At 43.4% G+C, this 23505-nt stretch overlaps 1 protein-coding gene across 3 annotated transcripts in view; it reads right to left on the bottom strand.

The window, feature by feature from the left end:
- LOC121539299 (calcium permeable stress-gated cation channel 1-like) overlaps positions 1-23505 on the bottom strand; it is a 40548-nt gene extending 17043 nt beyond the window's left edge. The window contains exons 1-3 of one of the 3 annotated variants that reach the window (XM_045207485.1): positions 23409-23480; positions 18997-19031; positions 5381-5632 (exon numbers count right to left, since the gene is read on the bottom strand). In XM_045207485.1, coding sequence (XP_045063420.1) covers positions 5381-5584 — 204 coding nt within the window. In that variant the 5' untranslated portion in view covers positions 5585-5632; positions 18997-19031; positions 23409-23480. Of the gene's footprint in view, positions 1-364; positions 794-5380; positions 5633-18996; positions 19032-23408 lie in introns of those variants that run through there. The other 2 variants (XM_045207484.1, XM_045207486.1) reach the window with 2 other exon arrangements.

Here is a 23505-nt window from a genome sequence, read left to right as displayed (position 1 = left end):
TGCCATTCACTAAATATACCTGTTAAATAACGCTGACTTAGACCCAATAGCTTAAGGATGCTGAGCGCTAACGCTAGCTTATTAGCATTAACCAACCCTTATGCTGAGGGAGACTAGCTAGTTAGATAGTACCACCAACCCTGCACAAATCTGTGGCTAACTCTGCTGCTGCCTGACGCTAATACTGCACTTTGACTTTCTGGCTGTTCTACCCTCCACCTCATTCACTACTACCTCAACCTGATCGCTTCTTTTGCCACTCTTTTGGAAAAAGTAAAGAATATCCATATTTGCTCTGTGCTATGCTGCAGACTGACTGAGTGACAGGCGTTTTGCTGAGAGATGACATTGAAATGTAACCAACCGGTGCTGTAGGGGTGAGGGAGGTCAAAGGACGTGAGCAGTCCACTGCGTTGTGAAATCTCGGCCAATCACAGCAGGCATCGCGTCACTCCAGGTGCTTCTTACAGTGCCTACTACTGACTAGCGCAGTACATTGTATTGTTTATTTTTGTCATTAAAATGTGTCAGTAAAACATTTTATTTTCATATCAGACAAAAAAAACAAAAATAATGGTTTGGGGCTGGATCAAAAACATCCGGCCAACTGGTCAATTGCAAGACAACTGAATAGACCTCTGTCCCCTGCTCTCAAACACACAGGAAGAGCGAACCAGCGAGTTATTATGAAGGCGAGAGAATGTGTTGGAGAGCACATCATACACTGTATGGAAAAACATAATTAATCTATCATTTTACACAATATCCTGTGGAATAGATCTATAAAATGAATAGCGTCAGGCAGTGGCGGCTCCTGAAAAAATTCTCAGGAGGGGCAATTTTTCTGATGATTTAGGTGACCTACACACATTTTAAAAAAGATATGTCCAGCAACAACATGAAGACAGGGGCAGCATATAAGTCAATACCAGAAGCATTTATTGACTGATCTGGGGAGATGGATTCCAGTTTCTGTGACAGATTATAAATAATCTCTGATGCCTTTGTTATATTAGCTTTTGGTTGAATGTACTGTCGTAGTAAATATATAATGTTATAGCTTGGTCTGACTAAAATCTTGTGCATGACCCATTTTGTGTTGGGCGTTTGTTTCTGTTCCTATCCTATAACAATGGACAAAAGAGTCCTATCTTGTCAGCCTTGTCAGCAGGTGGCCAAGGAGTGGTGATCCTAGCTGACCTAAGACAGGACACTTTTACTTTACTCGCGTGCACGAACGAGTCCGTGCACGCGATTCCAGATATCTTTACCTCTGAATAAACTGCCTTTATTATACCATATCCACCCTGTCCAAAGTCTCTACTTGGTCTCAGTTCTCCAGTAAACTTGTGATTATCAACAGTACACAACGGTAACAAACAATTGGGGGAACTCACGGGGCAGATAGTAACCACTTAAAAGGAAGCGATTCCCAAACCTTCCATAACAAAGCCATCACCTACAGAGAGATGAACTTGGAGAAGAGTCCCCTAAGTAAGCTTGTCCTGGGCCTCTGTTCACAAACACAAACAGACCCCACACAGCCCCAGGACAACAACAACAACAACAACAACAACAACACAATTAGACCCAACCAAATCATGAGAAAACAAAAAGAGAATTACTTGACACATTGGAAAGAACAAACAAAAAAACTGAGCAAACTAGAATGCTATTTGGCCCTAAACAGAGAGTACACAGTGGCAGAATACCTGACCACTGTGACTGACCCAAACTTAAGGAAAGCTTTGACTATGTACAGACTCAGTGACCATAGCCTTGCTATTGAGAAAGGCCGCCGTAGGCAGACCTGGCTCTCAAGAGAAGACAGGCTATGTGCACACTGCCCACAAAATGAGGTGGAAACTGAGCTGCACTTCCTAACCTCCTGCCAAATGTATGACCATATTAGAGACACATATTTCCCTCAGATTACAGCGATCCACAAAGAATTCGAAAACAAACCCAATTTTGATAAACTCCCTTATCTACTGGGTGAAAAACCACAGTGTGCCATCACAGCTGCAAGATTTGTGACCTGTTGCCACAAGAAAAGGGCAACCAGTGAAGAACAAACACCATTGTAAATACAACCCATATTTATGTTTATTTATTTTCCCATTTGTACTTTAACTATTTGCACATTGTAACAACACTGTATATATACATAATATGACATTTGAAATGTCTTTATTCTTTTGAAACTTCTGAGTGTAATGTTTACTGTTAATATTTATTGTTTATTTCACTTTTGTTTACTATCTACTTCCCTTGCTTTGGCAATGTTAACACACGTTTCCCATGCCAATAAAGCCCTTAAATTGAATTGAATTGATAGTAAGGTCGCAATGACACAGAAAGCAGTTCAATGTCGGGGTACAGAGTCGCTCTCTTACCAGGATCGCGGTCCGCTCTGACCAGGGTGAAGGTGGCCGGCTCCACTTCTCTGTCCGGGACTCTGTCATCCAGCCAAGTCTCCCAGCTGTATTGGGATTCCGCTGCCAGCAGCGTTTTCATTATTTAGTCCGTTCGTAGCGGGTATGTACACGATCAACAAGATCAGTCCAAAACCGAAAGATCAGTTCAAAGCAGAATGTTTGCAGAATGTTTGTAAACTAAGTCTACAAATTAAAAACATAAAATAACGCCACACTGCAGGTCGCAACAGAGACGCTGCTAGCCGCCATTGTCTTAGTTACGTTTCATGGTTACGCTCACGTATGACGAAAGCGTAAGTGCATGCCCACAGACACCCATAGAGAATGTATTGAAAGCTTTGAAATTTGAAAAAAATAGATTTTACATGACAGGCTATGAGAGACTTCTGGGCGATTTTCAACTTGACTGAAATCGCCCCAAAAACGGGCGGGGCCATTTGAAGCACGACTTTAGCCTGATTTGACATTTAGTGGCTGGCAGATCAGACGTGAACACTGATAACTGCTGTTGCCGTGATATAATTGATTAGAAAAAAAATCCCTTCCTTTTCCCGTTTGGCAGTGCGTCGCCCATATCGCCCTATTGAACACACCGCCCATGGCGTCAGGTATACAGTGCCTTATGAAAGAATTCAGACCCATTGACTTTTTCCAAATTTTGTTAGGTTACAGCCTTATTCTAAAATTGATTAAATTGTTTATTTTCCTCAATCTACACACAATACCCCATAATGACAAAGCAAAAACTGGTTTCTAGAAATTTGTGCACAAAAGAAATACATAAGTATTCAGACCCTTTACTCAGTACTTTGTTGAAGCACCTTTGGCAGCGATTACAGCCTCAAGTCTTCTTGGGTATGACGCTACAAGCTTGGCACACCTGTATTTTGGGAGTTTCTCCCATTCTTCTCTGCAGATCCTCTCAAGCTCTGTCAGGTTGGATGGGGAGTGCATGTGTGCTTAGGGTCGTTGTCCTGTTGGAAGGTGAACCTTCGCCCCAGTCTGAGGTCCTGAGCGCTCTGGAGCAGGTTTTCATCAAGGATCTCTCTGTACTTTGTTCTGTTCATCTTTGCCTCGATCCTGACTAGTCTCCCAGTCCCTAAGCACACAGCCAAGACAACGCATGAGTGGCTTCGGGACAAGTCTCTGAATGTCCTTGAGTGGCCCAGCCAAAGCCCGGACCTGAACCCGATAGAACATCTCTGGAGAGACCTGAAAATAGTTGTGCAGCGACGCTCCCCATCCAACCTTACAGAGCTTGAGAAGATCTGCAGAGAAGAATGGGAGAAACTCCCAAAATACAGGTGTGCCAAGCTTGTAGCGTCATACCCAAGAAGACTCGAGGCTGTAATCTCTGCCAAAGGTGCTTCAACAAAGTACTGAGTAAAGGGTCTGAATACTTATGTAAATGTGATATTTCTGTTTTCTGTAGCAAAAATGTATAAAAACAAGTTTTTGCTTTGTCATTATGGAGTATTGTTTGTAGATTGATGGAAAAAAACGATTTAATCAATTTTAGAATAAGGCTGTGACCTAACAAAATGTGGAAAAAGTCAACGGGTCTGAATACTTTCCGAAGGCACTGTATACCCGACACTATTCATTTTATAGATCTATTCCACAGGATAGTGTAAAATGAGAGATAATTATGTTTTTTCCATACAGTGTATGATGTGCTCTCCAACACATTCTCTCCTTCATAATCATTCCCTGGTTCCCTCTTCCTGTGTGTTTGAGATCAGGGGACAGGGGTCTATTCACAGAACATTCGAGGCTGTAATCTCTGCCAAAGGCGCTTCAATAAAGTACTGAGTAAAGGGTCTGAATACTTACGTAAATGTGATATTTCCTTTTTATATTTTGTATAAATTTGCAAAAAATGTAAAATCCTTTTTTTTGCTTTGTCATTATGGGATATTGTGTGTAGATTGATGAGGAAAAAAACAAATTTAATCCGTTTTAGAATAAGGCTTTAACGTAACAAAAAGTCAAGGGGTCTGAATACTTTCCGAATGCACTGTAAATCATCTACTGGTTAGATGAGATCTTGGGTACTGGTTAAGGATGAGTATTATGTTGTTCTGAGAAAAGCAAGCTCTCTCATTAAAGAGGTTGAATAATACATTTCCTAATGGTCTAAAGCCATGCATGGGTAATCAGGACAATGTTTAACAAAGTATTGGACTAAGCTGTGATGAGATTAATAATAAATTCTGCTTTTACTTTCATAGCCAAATGCAATTCGCAAACTCTGCATGATATCCCTTCGTTTCTCTCTCTCTTTCTCTCTGCCTGTCTCTATTGTCTTCTATTCCTTGTCCCTGCGTGGGTGTCCATGTTCCGCTGATGCACCACAGATGATTGTTCTGTGTGAAGTTCTGATTGGTGCAGAGGCATGCTGCCGTCACATGGGGGTAATCTAGTTGACTTAATTTGGACCCGTCATTAAGACACTGCTATTAACCTTCTGTGCTGTCCTGACAACCAGGGAACAATCACAGTGAGTCAATTAAACAGGGCTGGTAGACAGACTGATAAACAGAGAGGAAATCTACCTTGACAAGAACTGACAGTGGAACAGAGGAGGTGTCCATTCACTAATCTGATATCTATTATTATCCTGGGGTGGGGAGGGTAACACTTCTGCATATTTATAAACAGTCAACGCATGTTGACAGAGGAGGAGAATGAGTACAGTCTATGCATCATGTGCATATGAATGTGAAGGCTTGTAGGTAGAGTAAGAGATGTCAAGATAGAGGTTTAGCTTTTTAGCAGCTTTCTTGTCGTATCATACCACTTCCTCCATCTGGGAAGGATAAGAACGTGTTCTAACAGGATACTAAAACGTGAAGGAAGTCTATGGGGAAAATGTCTCCATGGCATCAGAGATGAGATGAAAGGTTGAGATTGTCGTGTGTGTATCTGTGTCAGCAACATACCATCCACAGGATAACATTAATGGCGAGGACCGTGGGCACCCCTCCAAAGGGTAGGCCTTGCAGCACACTGCTGCGGGAGTGGGAGCGGTAGCATCTCTCTGCTGCAGTGCTGTTGTCCTCCCCCAGAGAGTCCAGGAAGCCCAGCACATCCAGCTCCATATCCCTCTCATCCAGAGGGGGCGCCCTCATCACAAAGTCCTCCATGAGTGAGCCTAGGCCTACGTCTCAGGGACTGAAGTCAAACAACCACAGCTGAGAAGAGAGAAACAGTCAAGTGATTAGTATTAAACGGTATGCAATTTTTCAACGCCTTGCTTTTGATGTAAATACTCAATCTCTATCAAACAGGCCCGCCAATTTCACTCAGTCAATATTACTGAAAACAGCAAAAATATACTTTTCAAACATTGTACTGTTAATCGACTGGCCTTGACAATGACATGCTGCTCTCTAATATACAATATTAATGCTACACACATCCCAATTGCTGCTACCAGACTCTTATTTACTATTGCTTATACTGCACAATTTAAACACTTGCCCCCCAATCCCCCCCTTTCTCTGATACACGTGTAAATATTGGACTATAAATTGTGCCTTCCTGTATTATACTTATGCTAAAATGTTTATTCTATTCTACTGAGACATTTACTTTATGTTCATATTCTTATCTTGTATTATTGCTCATTGTTGTTGCATTGTCCAGAAGGAAACTACAAGTAAGCATTTAGTTGGACGGTGAATACCATGTGTATCCTGTACATACAACTAATAAAAATACTAATAAAATAGGACTACAGTATGGATTCCCTATGGGCCACTCTCAGCCTTTGTCTGTACAGGCACAAAGAGGATCCCTCCAATGCCTTCAGGCCCAAGTGATATGGCCTTGGCCTTGGTCTGTGTGCCTACTCACAACACATTTAATCTGGAGGTCACAAAGGACACAGAGAAAACCAATAGCTTCCATCAATCCAATTAGATAATGTTTGGCGTGTGCTTCCTTCATGTCGCTTGTTGCCATAGTAGTTTGTCCTTTCCATTCACCCCAATACAAAGGCCTATTTGTTAGTCTGATTCCAGAGCAATACCCCCCCCCCCCCATATTTAAACAAGAAGTGACTCCTGTAACTGTAACCCAACGCCCTCTCTAGAGTCATCTCTCCTTTGGGATATTGCAGTAAGTGTGCATATCCAATAGCCTGGATGTCTTACTAAACAGCAAAGCCATCATATGAAGTATCTTCCCAGTGATAAAACCCATTTTCATCATACCTAGGCTTATTATTGTTCCTCTCTCAGAGAAAACTATGCCGTAAATCAAACATTCTGGTTATAGTAGATCTTAAAAACTATGATAGGTTTAATGTGTGCCTCCGCTATTTTTCACCTCATCAACAGTCAATCATGACATTTATGACTGGGGAAACGCCCACAGAGTGATTAGCAAGCAGTAATGATATTGCCTGGTCTTGTCAGCACACTATGGCAGAGTGATGGCAGTCCTAGTATCACAAGCTTGAGGCTTTCACCATGAGCTGAGTAGGAGGAAGTCATGAAGGTCTATTAAAAAGCCATGGATGGTCTCTATAAAGCCGTGTGAATGCAGAGCAGCAGTGGACTGGAGCTCCATGTGGAGATAACAAGCAGCCGTCAATCTTCACTGGCCCACAGACAGACAGGAAGTGGACAGGTCACATAGCCTGGCTGCTGTGAACAGTTGAGTGGGGTAGCCTACAGATACAGCTTCATTCTCAACAGAAAGACGTATTAAAGAACCACAAATCATGATCAGGAGATTAACAGTTTGACCACAGGAGCAGGAACATATTGATTACAGAGTATGCACCACTACACTGCTTCCAATAAGTGAGGTGATGTACAGTAAATTGGTACTGTAAACATGAAGCAATTCATGATACTACGTAGCTTAGTGGCTTTTCACTGTGTACTCAACTGATCCAAGAGCAGCTTGCTGAGGTTCAGAGTTTATTGCCGGTATCTGTGGATTTCCCTGGGTATGTATGAGAACACAGACAAGAACATCACTCACGCTGCTGTGGCCTCAGTCAGGGTCTGAGCAAGCTAACTGCAGCTACGTACACGCCCAAGCTCTCTGACCAATCAATACAAGACCATCTCTTAGCTCTACAATATTTGTATACACTTTTCACTGAGCAAATTGCCACAGTAAAGTCAATATAATCTGAGCCCTATCTGAACCTTACTGTACTGCAAACTAATACTTAGACCTGAGTAGGAGACATGTTGAACAAGGTTATGTTTTCATTTAAAGGTGCTGTGCAGATGGAGAGCTGGAGCAACAAGCAGGTATTTCCTGCAGGCATCAGTGGGCGACCTGATGAACTGCTAGCAGAGGCAAAAATCAGACTGGGACATGGCTACATGAATGGAGATTTGAAAATACATTCAAGCTATAAAACCACTAGGCATATATTTCCCACTGGGCTCATATGTAGAGAGCCATCTGTGAAGAGATTGGTTTCAGATCATTGTGCAGCAACTGTCTGCCGCCCACAGCATCTGGGTTTCCCTGAGGACAACACTGGGAGGGAAGTCCCCATGGATACAGGACCAAATCAGACCCAACATGGTGTCTCTGAGGAGATGTGTTTCTACACTGGGAGGTAAGTCCCCATGGATACAAGACCAAATCAGACCCAACATGGTGTCTCTGAGGAGATGTGTTTCTACACTAGTGATCGAGTTTGCCATCCTCACTGTCCCAGCATGCCGTTTTCCTTATCTTTTAAACAAGGGTTCCCTTCCAATAAGAGTTATAACCACTTAACTACAGTACAGCCTTGCACATTCAAAAATAAGCTTACTACAGACTTGAAGCAAAAGCTCTCTTCCAACAAGCAATACTGCCAGAGATACAGTAATCCAACCATGAACACTGCTGTTTATGCAAACACAAACACAATGATGGAATAAAACAAATGCCCCAATGTGGTCCAATTGATCAGTAACCAAAAGCACAAGAGAGACTTGCATGACATGTCATACAATTATATTTTCATTACTTTAGTGTAGAATGGTGATGCTCTTTCATACTAGTTATAGATTAAATGATATGGATAGAGAGGATGGTGAATATTACATAAATTAAACATAACCATTAAGCATTCACTAAAGACAGCAATGTGACTGCATCACTTAGTGAGCAAGTGTAGACCACAAAACTGAACGGATGTGCACAGGGAGAGATATACAATAGAGGTATACAATACACAGGTAAACAGCCCGACAATCTAAGGTAGAGATACTCCAACAAATAAGAGCTTAACATACTGTAGTTCAGACAGACCTGCATCGGCTCACTGAGATGTCCCTCCCCTTCCTCCATAGTCACTCCTTGCTAGCTATAGCATCCCTCCGGAGTCTTTCATCATCAGAGGGCTGAGTTGGATCCTGTTCCTGATGTGAACAGTGTGACTCATCTACTGTACTGTACAGAAGCTCCACACTGCAGGGCAGGATGCTGTGGGCTACCCACTGTGTCAGGTCATGGGGCACTACAACCAACTTCAGTCTCAAGCAACACGACTCAGCAGAATACGCTACACTGTATTGTACAGTACTACACCCCCCACCTCACAAAGTCTCTCTCTCTCGATTTCTCACACTCACGTACGCACACACACATTTCCTCACAAACAAACACCCACACACTCACTTATGATTCCTACCTCTAAAATGGCAGCCTGGTTTTAAAAAAGGCAATCAAATAAAATGTACAAACACTAACGTTTCTCCTCCTCCTCTTCCTAAAAGTCCTTCCGATTATGTTGCCTGCAGTGGGAATATCAGAGCCTTGGGCTTGCTGATCGTTCCTCTGATCCTCATTCCTGAATAAGAACAATGAGCCAATGCAGCAGATTCGAATCTGGATTTTGGCTCTGGCTGTAGAAGCGCCTCTCTCCCATGAGTGGCTTGCTGGCAGGCAGTACCAGGAACAGAGGCTCCACTGGCCAGAGCATCAAACAGTGGATGGGCAAAGAGCTGATCCTTAAACCTAATTTTAAGGCGAAGAGGCAGAAAAAGGGGCAATTTACAAAGAGCAATGCTAGCTCAGGCCAGCTAATCTGCTCAATGCACCAGAAAAACAGCTGAGGTGGGTGGATGTGTGTGTGTGTGTGTGTGTGTGTGTGTGTGTGTGTGTGTGTGTGTGTGTGTGCTCGACTGAGGTTTTGCTGCCCTGATGCTCAGAAAAATACTTTATACAAACAAACCCTGAAAAGGTCAATCTGGGTAACACTAAACCTGCAAAGCAAACAGTTCAATGGACCTGCTTTTACCCATTATTCACAACCAGTTCAGTCAAATAATTTACTGAAATCCAGTATCTGCATCTCTGATCAACAGCTGTGTCATCCAAATTAGAGTACTCCTTCAATAGGTAATTGTGAAACACAATCAAGCCAGCAAACAGCACATTGTGTTACAAAGGCCAATTGGAGGCCGGCCTAGTCCATGTTTTTACCTCAGGATCCTGATTGAAAGCAATTTTCAGTTGGGGTGGGTTGTAATCATTTACATTTACATTTACATTTTAGTCATTTAGCAGACGCTCTTATCCAGAGCGACTTACAGGAGCAATTAGGGTAAAGTGCCTTGCTCAAGGGCACATTTACGTCATTTAGCAGACGCTCTTATCCAGAGCGACTCACCAATTGGTGCGTTCACCCTATAGCCAGTGGGATAACCACTGGGGGGTAGAAGGATTACTTTATCCTATCCCAGGTATTCCTTAAAGAGGTGGGGTTTCAAATGTCTCCGGAAGGTGGTGAGTGACTCCGCTGTCCTGGCGTCGTGAGGGAGCTTGTTCCACCATTGGGGTGCCAGAGCAGCGAACAGTTTTGACTGGGCTGAGCGGGAACTATGCTTCCGCAGAGGAAGGGAGCCAGCAGGCCAGAGGTGGATGAACGCAATGCCCTCGTTTGGGTGTAGGGACTGATCAGAGCCCGAAGGTACAGAGGTGCCGTTCCCCTCACTGCTCCATAGGCAAGCACCATGGTCTTGTAGCGGATGCGAGCTTCAACTGGAAGCCAGTGGAGTGTGCGGAGGAGGGGGGTGACGTGAGAGAACTTGGGAAGGTTGAACACCAGACGGGCTGCGGCATTCTGGATGAGTTGTAGGGGTTTAATGGCACAGGCAGGGAGGCCAGCCAACAGCGAGTTGCAGTAGTCCAGACGGGAGATGACAAGTGCCTGGATTAGGACCTGTGCCGCTTCCTGTGTAAGGCAGGGTCGTACTCTCCGAATGTTGTAGAGCATGAACCTGCAGGAGCGGGTCACCGCCTTGATGTTGGCGGAGAACGACAGGGTGTTGTCCAGGGTCACGCCTAGGCTCTTCGCACTCTGGGAGGAGGACACAGCGGAGTTGTCAACTGTGATGGCGAGATCATGGAACGGGCAGTCCTTCCCCGGGAGGAAGAGCAGCTCCGTCTTGCCAGGGGTTCAGCTTGAGGTGGTGATCCGTCATCCATACTGATATGTCTGCCAGACATGCAGAGATGCGATTCGCCACCTGGTTATCAGAAGGGGGAAAGGAGAAGATTAGTTGTGTATCGTCAGCGTAGCAATGATAGGAGAGGCCATGTGAGGATATGACAGAGCCAAGTGACTTGGTGTTTAGGGAGAAAAGGAGAGGGCCTAGAACTGAGCCCTGGGGGACACCAGTGGTGAGAGCACGTGGTGCGGAGACAGCTTCTCGCCACGCCACTTGGTAGGAGCGACCGGTCAGGTAGGACGCAATCCAGGAGTGAGCCGCGCCGGAGATGCCCAGCTCGGAGAGGGTGGAGAGGAGGATCTGATGGTTCACAGTATCAAAGGCAGCAGACAGGTCTAGAAGGACAAGAGCAGAGGAGAGAGAGTTAGCTTTAGCAGTGCGGGAGAGCCTCCGTGACACAGAGAAGAGCAGTCTCAGTTGAATGACCAGTCCTGAAACCTGACTGGTTTGGATCAAGAAGGTCATTCTGAGAGAGATAGCAAGAGAGTTGGCTAAAGACGGCACGCTCAATAGTTTTGGAAAGAAAAGAAAGAAGGGATACTGGTCTGTAGTTGTTGACATCAGTGGGATCGAGTGTTGGTTTTTTGAGAAGGGGTGCAACTCTCGCTCTCTTGAAGACGGAAGGGACATGGCCAGCGGTCAAGGATGAGTTGATCAGCGAGGTGAGGTAGGGGAGAAGGTCACCGGAGATGGTCTGGAGAAGAGAGGAGGGGATGGGGTCAAGCGGGCAGGTTGTTGGGCGGCCTGCAGTCACAAGTCGCAGGATTTTATCTGGAGAGAGAGGGGAGAAAGAAGTCAAAGCATAGGGTAGGGCAGTGTGAGTAGGACCAGCAGTGTCATTAGACTTAACAAACGAGGATCGAATGTCGTCAACCTTCTTTTCAAAGTGGTTGACGAAGTCATCCACAGAGAGAGAGGAGGGGAGGGCGGGGGGGGGAGGATTCAGGAGGGAGGAAAATGTGGCAAAGAGCTTCCTAGGGTTAGAGGCAGATGCTTGGAATTTAGAGTGGTAGAAAGTGGCCTTAGCAGCAGAAACAGATGAAGAAAATGTAGAGAGGAGGGAGTGAAAAGATGCCAGGTCGGCAGGGAGTTTAGTTTTCTTCCATTTCCGCTCCGCTGCCCGGAGCTCTGTTCTGTGAGCTCGCAATGAGTCATCAAGCCACGGAGCTGGAGGGGAGGACCGAGCCGGCCGGGAGGATAGGGGACACAGAGAGTCAAAGGATGCAGAAAGGGAGGAGAGGAGGGTTGAGGAGGCAGAATCAGGAGATTGGAGGGAGAAGGATTGAGCAGAGGGAAGAGATGATAGGATGGAAGAGGAGAGAGTAGTGGGAGAGAGAGAGCGAAGGTTGCGGCGGCGCATTACCATCTGTGTAGGGGCAGAGTGAGTAGTGTGGGAGGAGAGCGAGAGAGAAAAGGAAACAAAGTAGTGGTCGGAGACATGGAGGGGAGTTGCAGTGAGATTAGTAGAAGAGCAGCATCTAGTAAAGATGAGGTCAAGCGTATTGCCTGCCTTGTGAGTAGGGGGGACGGTGAGAGGGTGAGGTCAAAAGAGGAGAGAAGTGGAAAGAAGGAGGCAGAGAGAAATGAGTCAAATGTGGACATAGGGAGGTTGAAATCCCCCAAAACTGTGAGGGGTGAGCCATCCTCAGGAAAGGAACTTATCAAGGCGTCAAGCTCATTGATGAACTCTCCAAGGGAACCTGGAGGGCGATAGATGACAAGGATATTAAGCTTAAATGGGCTAGTGACTGTGACAGCATGGAATTCAAATGAGGAGATAGACAGATGGGTTAGGGAAAAATTGAGAATGTCCACTTGGGAGAGATGAGGATTCCTGTGCCACCACCCCTCTGACCAGATGCTCTCGGGGTATGCGAGAACACATGGTCAGACGAGGAGAGAGCAGTAGGAGTAGCAGTGTTTTCAGTGGTAATCCATGTTTCCGTCAGCGCCAGGAAGTCGAGGGACTGGAGATTAGCATAGGCTGGGATGAAGTCAGCTTTGTTGGCAGCAGAACGGCAGTTCCAGAGGCTGCCTGAGACCTGGAACTCCAGGTGTGGGGTGTGTGCAGGGACCACCAGGTTAGAGAGGCAGCAGCCACGCGGTGTGGGGCGTTTGTGTAGCCTGTGCAGAGAGGAGAGAACAGGGATAGGCAGAGGCATAGTTGACAGGCTGTAGCAAATGGCTACAATAATGCAGAGGAGATCGGAATGAAATGAACTAAACATCTGGGACAGTAGAGAGCAGGGCCTCCCTCACCAAAAACTTCTACTTCTAACAACTATAATTGTTTCACTGAACCACCCGAACAAAAACTCTACCAACTTCCACCTTTAGAAATCAGAATTGTTGTGAACCACAGCGGTTCAATGTTTAAAGGAATAGACTCAACCCACTTTATTCAGCTAGCTAACTAAGACACCATAGCTAACCAGTGGCGGCTCCTGAAAAAATTCTCAGGAGGGGCAATTTTTCTGATGATTTAGGTGACCTACACACATTTAAAAAAAGATATGTCCAGCAACAACATGAAGACAGGGGCAGCATATAAGTCAATACCAGAAGCATTTATTGACTGATCTCAAAAGTGTTGGCTTACCAGGGTTGGTGGAGCCCTCAGTTTCATCTTTGCCTCGCAAAGCTAACTCAAACACTCCGCAAAACTTCACACACTGGATTAGCCGGCTGAGGATGTGGCGGTTCTTGCTAATGTCGTAGTAAATATATTTGTTATAGTGAATATGGAATATGATATGTTGAGTAAAATGTTGTGCTAAGATCTATTTAGGTCAGGAGCTGGTTATAAGTTATGTTCCTATCCAATAACAATGGACAAAAGGGTCCTATCTTGTCAGCCTTGTCAGCAGGTGGCCAAGGACAACACCCACGCCATAGGCCTCTCAGTTCTTCCAACTCACGAGTTCTTGCTCTGAGGACACACACACACACAAACACACACACACACACACATCATCACTGTTAAACAACACACACACACAACACACAAAAAAAAAATCCCCTCTCTTAGGCTGAACATTTGAAGACAGAGAACCCGACTCAGAGCCAATGCAACAGTGACAGTAGCCTGGAGGGGACCTCGCCTAACTCATCAGGACCAATCAGAAGATCAGAACTACTAGATTGAACCTACTTCATTTATTGCATAAAATGTCTGCACACAATGTTTCGGGGCTCTCTTCAGATAATAATAATAATAAAATAATAATATGCCATTTAGCAGACGCTTTTATCCAAAGCGACTTACAGTCATGCGTGCATACATTTTTGTGTATGGGTGGTCCCGGGATCGAACCCACTACCTTGGCGTTACAAGCACCATGCTCTACCAGCTGAGCTACAGAAAGTGGATACTCATGGATGCGCATTGCAATTGTAAAATGTCAACACAATTGGAGACACCACGTCATTTTTGGAGACATGTTATTGACAGTAAACTATTGTAGATGCGACTGCTAACTAAATAAAACATTTTAGCTGGCTAGCTAATCATCTTAGCTAAATGTGGGGCAAACAATTCAGTTATTTACCGTTAATTTGAGGGATTGGGGTGAAAGAAATCGAGTTACATAGTGATACTTTACGATATACTGTATTGACAATATCGCAATATTTTAGCGCTAGTTGGCTGTACCTGCACCAAAACACCATTATTGTTCCTTCATAGCTTGTTCTCAATCTTTTCACATTGGGAGCCAATTTGTTTTCAGCACTTTTATTTCCATGACTGATCAAAACTCGTTCTCATGGCTTTCTGATCCCTCTGCAACAGACATATGGTGCGCAATAAAATCACAGTATCGAATCGCAATACGTATAGAATCATGAGACTCGCAATGCTGATGCATATATCTTATCGTGAGGTTCCTGGCAATTCCCAGCCCAAGTTCATTTGCCACAACAAATCTCTTCGCTAGCAAACGCAATGCGTCTCCAGCAATGTTTACTTTTTTGACGTTCTATGGCATCTCCACTTTCCAAGCATATATGACCACATGTAATATTTTGGTAAGTGATGCAAATAGTGAACTATGTAGGGCCAGGATGTAAAATATATGTAGCTGCAGCAATTTCTCTTATCTGATATGGTAAGTAATGGGGCTTGATTTATAGCTCCCTAAGAGTTTGACGAACGGGTCCGTGAACGCGATTGCAGATATCTTTACCTCTGAATAAACTGCCTTATATTATACAATTATCCACCTTGTCCAAAAGTCTCTACTTTTTCTCCGTTCTCCAGTAAACTTGTTTTATCAACAATAGTAAGGTTCAATGACACAGAAAGCAGTTCAATGTCGGGGTACAGTCGCTCTCTTACCAGGATCGCGGTCCGCTCTGACCAGGGTGAAGGTGGCCGGCTCCACCTCTCTGCCAGCAGCGTTTTCATTATTTAGTCCGTTCGTAGCGGGTATGTACACGATCAACAAGATCAGTCCAAAACCGAAGATCAGTCCAAAGCAGAATGTTTGCAGAATGTTTGTAAACTAAGTCTACAAATTAAAAACATAAAATAACGCCACACTGCAGGTCGCAACATAGACGCTGATAGCCGCCATTGTCTTAGTTACGTTCAACGTTACGTCACGTATGACGAAAGCGCGTAAGTGCATGCACACAGACACCCATAGAGAATGTATTGAAAGCTTTGAAATGTGAAAAAAATAAATTTTACATGACAGGCTATGAGAGACTTCTGGGCGATTTTCAACCTGACTGAAATCGCCCAAAAAACGGGCGGGGCCATTTGAAGCACGACTTTAGCCTGATTTGACATTTAGTGGCTGGCAGATCAGACGTGAACACTGATAACTGCTGTTGCCGTGATATAATTTTTTATAAATTTATTAAAAAAAATTATATATATATATATATTTTTTTTTTATAATTGATTAGAAAAAAAATCCCTTCCTTTTCCCGTTTGGCAGTGCGTCGCCCATATCGCCCTATTGAACAAGCCGTCCCTGTAGCTAACTAGCATGGCTGATTTTTTCATCAATGCTGCTGCTAGTGCATGTGAGGAACACACTACTGGTTACATGCACACAATGATGCAAATATTGTGGATAGTCAGGTTAATATAATAGTTTGTTTAAAACGTTTACATGCTTTGCAAGAAGTACGATTTCCCTAAAAATCTTGTCTACTTATGGGACGTTTGATAAATGCAGAAAATTGCCAATCAAAATAAACATTCTACCACAATGACCATGTTATTTTTTAGATTACTATTTGATTCTGAGTTCGGACATAAAGTTTGTATGTGAAAACAATTTATAAAATGCATACTTTCAGTCACGCATAAGAGGGGAGCTTGCGCTTCCCGGTGCTGGCACATGCACAGATCAAATACACCACCAGAACACCGATTAAACGGTCTCCATGTCCTAATCATTCGAAAGATTGCTCGGAAAACCAGGAGTTTAAATCTGCGTATTTTACTTCGATTATGACCTTACGGCGATTAAGATAAGCAGAATAAGGTGTTTACATGACTAATGCCATACTCTGCCTTCATCAGTTTAATATCGAATTATTATGGGCATGTCATTTGGATCTGATTCACTCATAAAATGAAGTAGAACAATGAACAGAGTTATGTTCAAGCATGCTCACACAAAGCAGCCAACGATTCTGAGGTTTTGGAGATTTGCTCGATCAATATTCATTATATCTTATAAGTAAGGCACTGATATACAGTGGGAGTTATGAAAGGCATATCTCACTTCTAAAGAGATACAAAAATATCGTTCTACATGACAATGAAAAATGCTCTACATGTTGCAAAGGATCAGCCCATAGGTAACAACAGTACTGAGACATTTCGGCGGCAGATAGGGGGCAGATCAAATACATACTGCACACAAAGAATAAACTAATTATCATCACCTGACTCCATACAGTATGCTGTATCTGACATTGCCTACCGTATTAAATGCAGATTTAAAAAATAAAGAGACAAGGATTCATGGACAGTAAAACCTTCAGTCAGACCCAGATTAATTAACGTTACCTGCTTCAGAGAGCAGATGTCACCAGCGGAAAAGAGTCCTGCCATGGCAGAGAAATTAATCATAAATAAAGTGTGAACTCAAATTGACTCAACCGCCTTCGTCATCTCGACAACTGTCTGTCAGTCACTCTGGGATAAAGGACCCTCTCTGAGGGCTTGCAATTACCATAAATAAAACAATAGTAGGTCCAGAGATGCTGTGCTGTGCTTGAATCCACCGACAGGAATCTGTGTGTTGTTTGACAAGCGGTTTCGCCCTGCCACTGTTTGTTTGTGTTGAGGGAGTTATTTCCTTTCCCTGAAAAAGCCTACAGCTCTATCATCAGGTTATTCTCAAAGTACCTACCCAGAGCTTGTGGAATATGCATGAGCTTTTACATATCTTATATCTCTCACATTCTCGTTGTCGACAAGCTACAATCACTGAGGTGATGTCAAAATGGGATATGTATTTGGTGCCATGAATACACTAGAATGAATAAAGGACAAAGATGAGGAATCTGGAAGGAATATTCCGAATTTGGTTATAAACCTCAAATTACGATTCTGATAAATCTCCTCAGCATTTTCTATCATGTAAAAAAAATACCACCTTCAAATAGCTCATCTTAAAAAGCCCCTCTCAATCCACTGTATTCCCACTCCATTGGACTATCAACCAGCCATTGACATCCTGCTGACATGAAAACAGGGCATGCTGTCAGACCATAGGACTCGCCACAGGCTACAGACATGGTCTGAAGCCCCACTAATTGAAATGAAAGAGTGATTTTGAAGCTCACACCAAAAGACTCCAAGGGGTGGTTTTTGACATCGCTCACTTTTCACAGGTCAGAGTAAAGCCTTGGAATAATCCTCCCGAATTAAAGAATTGAGATGAGTGAATATTGCCATATCAAAGCAATGGAGCAGCATAGCTCTGATAACAGAAGGATGTGATATACGCATGAGCAGCATCACACAGCTAGTGATGAAGATTAAATCTAGCCCTAATAGCTCCTATTATGTTTATTGTCATTAGTCATGCAATTGAATTTAAAGCCATAAGACTATCTTTCTGCTAATACTGTAGGTTCTATTGGAAAAGGCAAAAGGCTGTTATAAAGCTAGTTTTTATGTCAGGTTTATTTCCTTCCACAGTTGGTTTAGGCCTGAGCAGTTCTGGTAGTCTGCAGACCACAGGCTGAGGAACGTCCATCTGTCCCTAGAGACAGGGGGAAGAGGGGGAGTCCTTAAGAGACCCAGCCTGGAGGAGGCGAATGGGACACAATCTGCTGCTCCACCTATTCTAGGTGTGGGGGTGGAGGGGGGCTTTATCCTGATTTACTACCTTCTCACTCTTTCTCTCATACACAAACGCACAAACACTCAGAATGGCTGCTGAAAGGACTATTTTCTGGCCAAGGCAGCATCTTCGCTCTCAGCCCCTTACTGAAGGCTGAGTGATCCATAACGTGACTGTGGTGATGACTGCACACATAGGCCTTGTTCAACAAACTGAACACCTGTTTCCTGTCGGCACTGCACATGCTCAGTAGGCCCCCTAAGGAGCATTGTCACTGTGTGTATACCCTGTTTGCTGTAAAGACTATGCCATTGATCATTAGGGCCAGTCTGGCAGTTTAAGTAGCTCTCGTTGTGTAGGCTACAAAGGAAGATCATTCATGCTACTATAAAAATTAGAAGCTACTTATATAAACATCTAGACATACTGTCTGAGATTAGAATAAGAAACAGTGGAGATACAACCTCATAACACATTTCCGTTGATAGAGTTCTGTTCCTAGTCAGCGATGTCTAAATAAAATCTGCCAGACATCAATAGATTATGATCAATCAAATGATGACATCTTTAAAAAGGGGAATGGCAAACAATCTCATTAACGTTAGGAATCAACACAACTCACAGGAATCACTTCTAAGAATAAAAAAAACATATCACCCATGTAACAGGCAGACAGATGAATTACATGGATGAAGCCAATTAGAGGCACTAAGTGCACCTGGGCGGTAAAACCCACAAATCACAGGCTTCTCCCCATGATCTACTTACTTGTTCTATTGTTGTTGCATTGTCCAGATGTTAACCTGCAAGTAAAGATGGCCAGCTTTGTGGTTAGAGTGTAGGTGAACAAAACATTGAAAAAGCTAGGCCCGTAAATGATGTGTCCTCAAATGTTATGTAATCTAAAAATCTCACATTAGCTGGTAGAAATGAAAAGCTCTTATAACTTATTCCATGGTACAGGTAGATTTTTGGGGGCTCATGTCTCTTTATATTCATATAGCCTAGGGGCTATGTAGCTTCTTAAAGTTGAAGTCAGAAGTTTACCTACACCTTAGCCAAATACCTTTAAACTCAGTTTTTCACAATTCCTGACATCTAATCCTAGTAAAAATTCCCTGTTTTAGGTCAGTTAGGATCACCACTTTATTTTAAGAATGTGAAATGTCAGAATAATAGTAGAGAGAATGATTTATTTCAGCTTTTATTTATTTCATCACATTCCCAGTGGGTCAGAAGTTTACATACACTCAATTAGTATTTGGTAGCATTGCCTTCAAATTGTTTAACTTGGGTCAAACGTTTCGGGTAGCCTTCCCCAAGCTTCCTACAATAAGTTGGGTGAATTTTGGCCCATTCCTCCTGACAGAGCTGGTGTAACTGAGTCAGGTTTGTAGGCTTCCTTGCTCGCACACGCTTTTTCAGTTCTGCCCACACATTTTCTATAGGATTGAGGTCAGGGCTTTGTGATGGCCACTCCAATACCTTGACTTTGTTGTCCTTAAGCCATTTTGCCACAACTTTGGAAGTATGCTTGGGGTCATTGTCCATTTGGAAGACCCATTTATGACCCAGCTTTAACTTCCTGACTGATGTCTTGAGATGTTGCTTCAATATATCCACATAATTTTCCTTTCTTATGATGCCATCTATTTTGTGAAGTGCACCAGTCCCTCCTGCAGCAAAGCACCCCCACAGCATGATGCTGCCACCCCCGTGCTTCACGATTGTGATGGTGTTCTTCGGCTTGCAAGCCTTCCCCTTTTTCCTCCAAACAAAACGATGGCCATTATGGGCAAACAGTTCTATTTTTGTTTAATCAGACCAGAGGACTTTTCTCCAAAAAGTACAATCTTTGTCCCCATGTGCAGTTGCAAACCGTAGTCTGGCTTTTTTATGACGGTTTAGGAGCAGTGGCTTCTTCCTTGCATGAGAGGCCTTTCAGGTTCTGTCGATATAGGACTGTGGATGTAGATACTTTTGTACCCGTTTCCTCCAGCATCTTCACAAGGTCCTTTGCTGTTGTTCTGGGATTGATTTGCACTTTTAGCACCAAAGTACGTTCATCTCTAGGAGACAGAACGCGTCTCCTTCCTGAGCGGTATGACGGCTGCGTGGTCCCATGGTGTTTATACTTGCGTACTATTGTTTGTACAGATGAACGTGGTACCTTCAGGCGTTTGGAAATTGCTCCCAAGGATGAACCAGACTTGTGGAGGTCTACAAATGTTTTTCTGAGGTCTTGGCTGATTTCTTTTCATTTCCCATGATGTCAAGCAAAGAGGCACTGAGTTTGAAGGTAGGCCTTGAAATACATCCACAGGTACACCTCCAATTGACTCAAAATGATGTCAATTAGCCTATCAGAAGCTTCTAAAGCTATGACATCATTTTCTGGAATTTTCCAAGCTGTTATTATGAGCCGTCCTCCCCTCAGTAGCCTCCACTGGTGTCAGTATACAGTAACTTTAAAGAGCAACTGCCTCTAAAAACCAACTTCTCATTTAGAAAACAGCCTATGTGGCATCGATATGAGTCAGAAAAATGTATTCTGTCAAAATTGACTACAGAGTTTAAATAGGATAATTTTGGTCTTAAAGTCAGTCTCGTCTAAAACTGAGTTTTGTGAGACTTGTGGCAGTGACTGCATGACAACATAAATGAAGGTTGGTTTTGTTTCAATCCTGCCCACATTCCCACAGCTGGCAGCACACAAGTAATCATCAATTCGGAGTGCAGCTGCACGCAACCAGATCGTAATGCCTGTGATACATTTAGATATCCCTATGGGGCTAGTTAGGGACCATCGTCAATTACACAATGTACATGGGACAATATGTTAAAGTTCAATGACTTAAAACCCTCAAACTATAAATTGTAGAAATGCATATACAAATATCGAAAGCATTTAATGAGAAAACTAAAAAGGTGTGCAACATGAAAATATTGTCTCATTTACATCGTATAATTTATTGACGGTCCTTAACTAGCTTCGGAGATGGGCTATGCAAAGTCAAAGTCAGGTCGCACACCAGCCGGCTGAAGCTAATTACCTAAATAATTTGGCTAACTCTTCCCACCAGCGAGCGAACACACACACACACATCACACCACACCCCGAAATTAACTCACAGTTGAATTCAGTCATAGCATTTATTAATGAACCAAATCTAAAACGAGGCCAAATCAGGAAGTGCAGTTGCCCTTTAAAACTCAACTAATTACATGTTGCACCTCTATCTTGCTACCTTTCAGATGAGCCAAGGAGGACAGATGAGAAGAGCAGGCCAGTGGAGCACTTAGAACTGCAGCAGTCAGGGGCAAATGGTAGGGAAGAGGAGGATTTAGGTGACCCAGACACATGCCAAAAACAAGTTAAGCTACCCCAGTATCCCCTTGACCGTGTTGGATTACAAGACACAGAGACAGTAACAGAAGAGTAGATGGAGTGCGACACCAGACAGCAACAGAACAATAGGATATGTTGGAGACACCAGAAGAACAGAACAGGCCATAACAGAAGAGGATAGACAAAGGAGACAGTAAGAAACAAGAACCTGAGACAGCAACAGAAAAGACAGACAGCAACAGACAAGACACAGAAAGTGATAGAAGAGGGCAGATGGACAGAGAACCGAGGTGGGATGAGCACACAGTAGACTGTATCACTTCAATCTGCTCTATAGATTCTAATTAGTTGTATTTATTTGCACAAATTATAACAGGTGAAATACAGACAGTGAAGAAGTAAAACATGGTTTACAAATAATTTACATGTGAGGTGGAAAAAGCCTGTGAAATTACTACTAAAACAATTGTTTCTTTTACACTTTTTACAACCAGGACAGGACAAGAGGAGGGTGAAAGAGAGCAGACGAGAGAGAAAGACGACACAGAAAGCGATGGAGAGTGGCAGAGGAGGGGTGAGCACACAGTAAACTTTATCACTTAAAGCTGCTGTATGGATTCTAATTACTGCACAGTTTGTGTGTGTGTGTGTGTGTGTGTGAGAGAGAGTGTGTGTGGGTACTGTGGGATTCTTTAATCAGTTTGGCTCATTGGACAGGTCAGAGTCGATATTTGTAGTTGTTGAGTGGTTTTTGGCAATACACTGTAGATGTATATGTGCCAGAGTAGGGATTAGAGAGAGACCCACAGTAGCAACCGTAATTGAGTACTGCCAGTGTCTGCTGTGGCAGGTGGGAAGATGCAGGTTCCCAGAAAACTCTCTCTCAATGTTCATCTCAAAGTGCATCAAATTCATGCATTTAGCTGTTGAAATTCCTTCTTTTTTTTTCCCAGGGGAAAAATGCCCCCGAACTCCCCTACAGGCTTTGGGCTAAACCCCAAATGTCTTCAAATCCTAGAAATGCCCTGTCTGTAAGCCACAGTGCCACGTGTGTTACTGCAAGCATCAAATCATTTTCAAGGCAGAGTAGCAATTGGCATGGCGCTTTGGGGATTGGTAACGTTTGAGTTCATATCCCACTGGTGATTGACATTGTTATACCAATGTTACTGCAATCTAAACTAAACCACATTTATCAGACATCTTAGAAGCAGCTGATGTACCCGATGCTGATTTTATTCATTAGGCTATAGCTTTTAACTTAAATGTATCCAAAGTGGGCAGAGAGTGACAAACTGTGCAGGCAGTACATGGGCAGTAATCAAAAACAACGCGCCCGGGTGTGCGGTATGGTGAAGGGTGTGTTTGTCAGAGTGTAAAGCTCTGCAACGTACCTACAGTGTCGCACTCACGGACAGAATGCTGCACAACAATATTAAATGATCTTGATCGACAGACAAGCAACATAAGTAAATAGGTCATTTAAGACAAGAGTGTTCACCTAACAGGCCGAGTCACTACAACAAGTTATTCGAATGAACCAATAACCTACATATTGATTGATGTCTCCAACATCAATTCTCCAATGCTGCTTATCAAACCTTTTAGGGAAATGTGGATTTTCCTAGCATGCATATGAGGAGAGACAGGGTTTTCACCTTTCCGTCTGATACCCGTTGTTTTTGTTCACTGCAGTAGGCTACTATGAAAACACAGTCAATCCGCCCACTTTTTTAAAGCTGTATAACTTCACCGAAATCAGCCGCCTAATAGAATTAGCTTGCACATAAGGCATAAATTGAATAACATTCCCAAAGAATATGTGGCTCACCTCTCAAATGCTCCTCCTTATCGCTGGCGTCTGGTCGGGATGTATGCTGAATTGCTGCTGCTTATTTTGCATCAGCACCAAGAAACAAGAGCAGGAA

This window comes from Coregonus clupeaformis, chromosome 25 (assembly GCF_020615455.1).
Source record: "Coregonus clupeaformis isolate EN_2021a chromosome 25, ASM2061545v1, whole genome shotgun sequence".
Lineage (NCBI taxonomy): Eukaryota > Metazoa > Chordata > Actinopteri > Salmoniformes > Salmonidae > Coregonus > Coregonus clupeaformis.
This window is presented reverse-complemented; position numbering and strand designations above follow the sequence as displayed.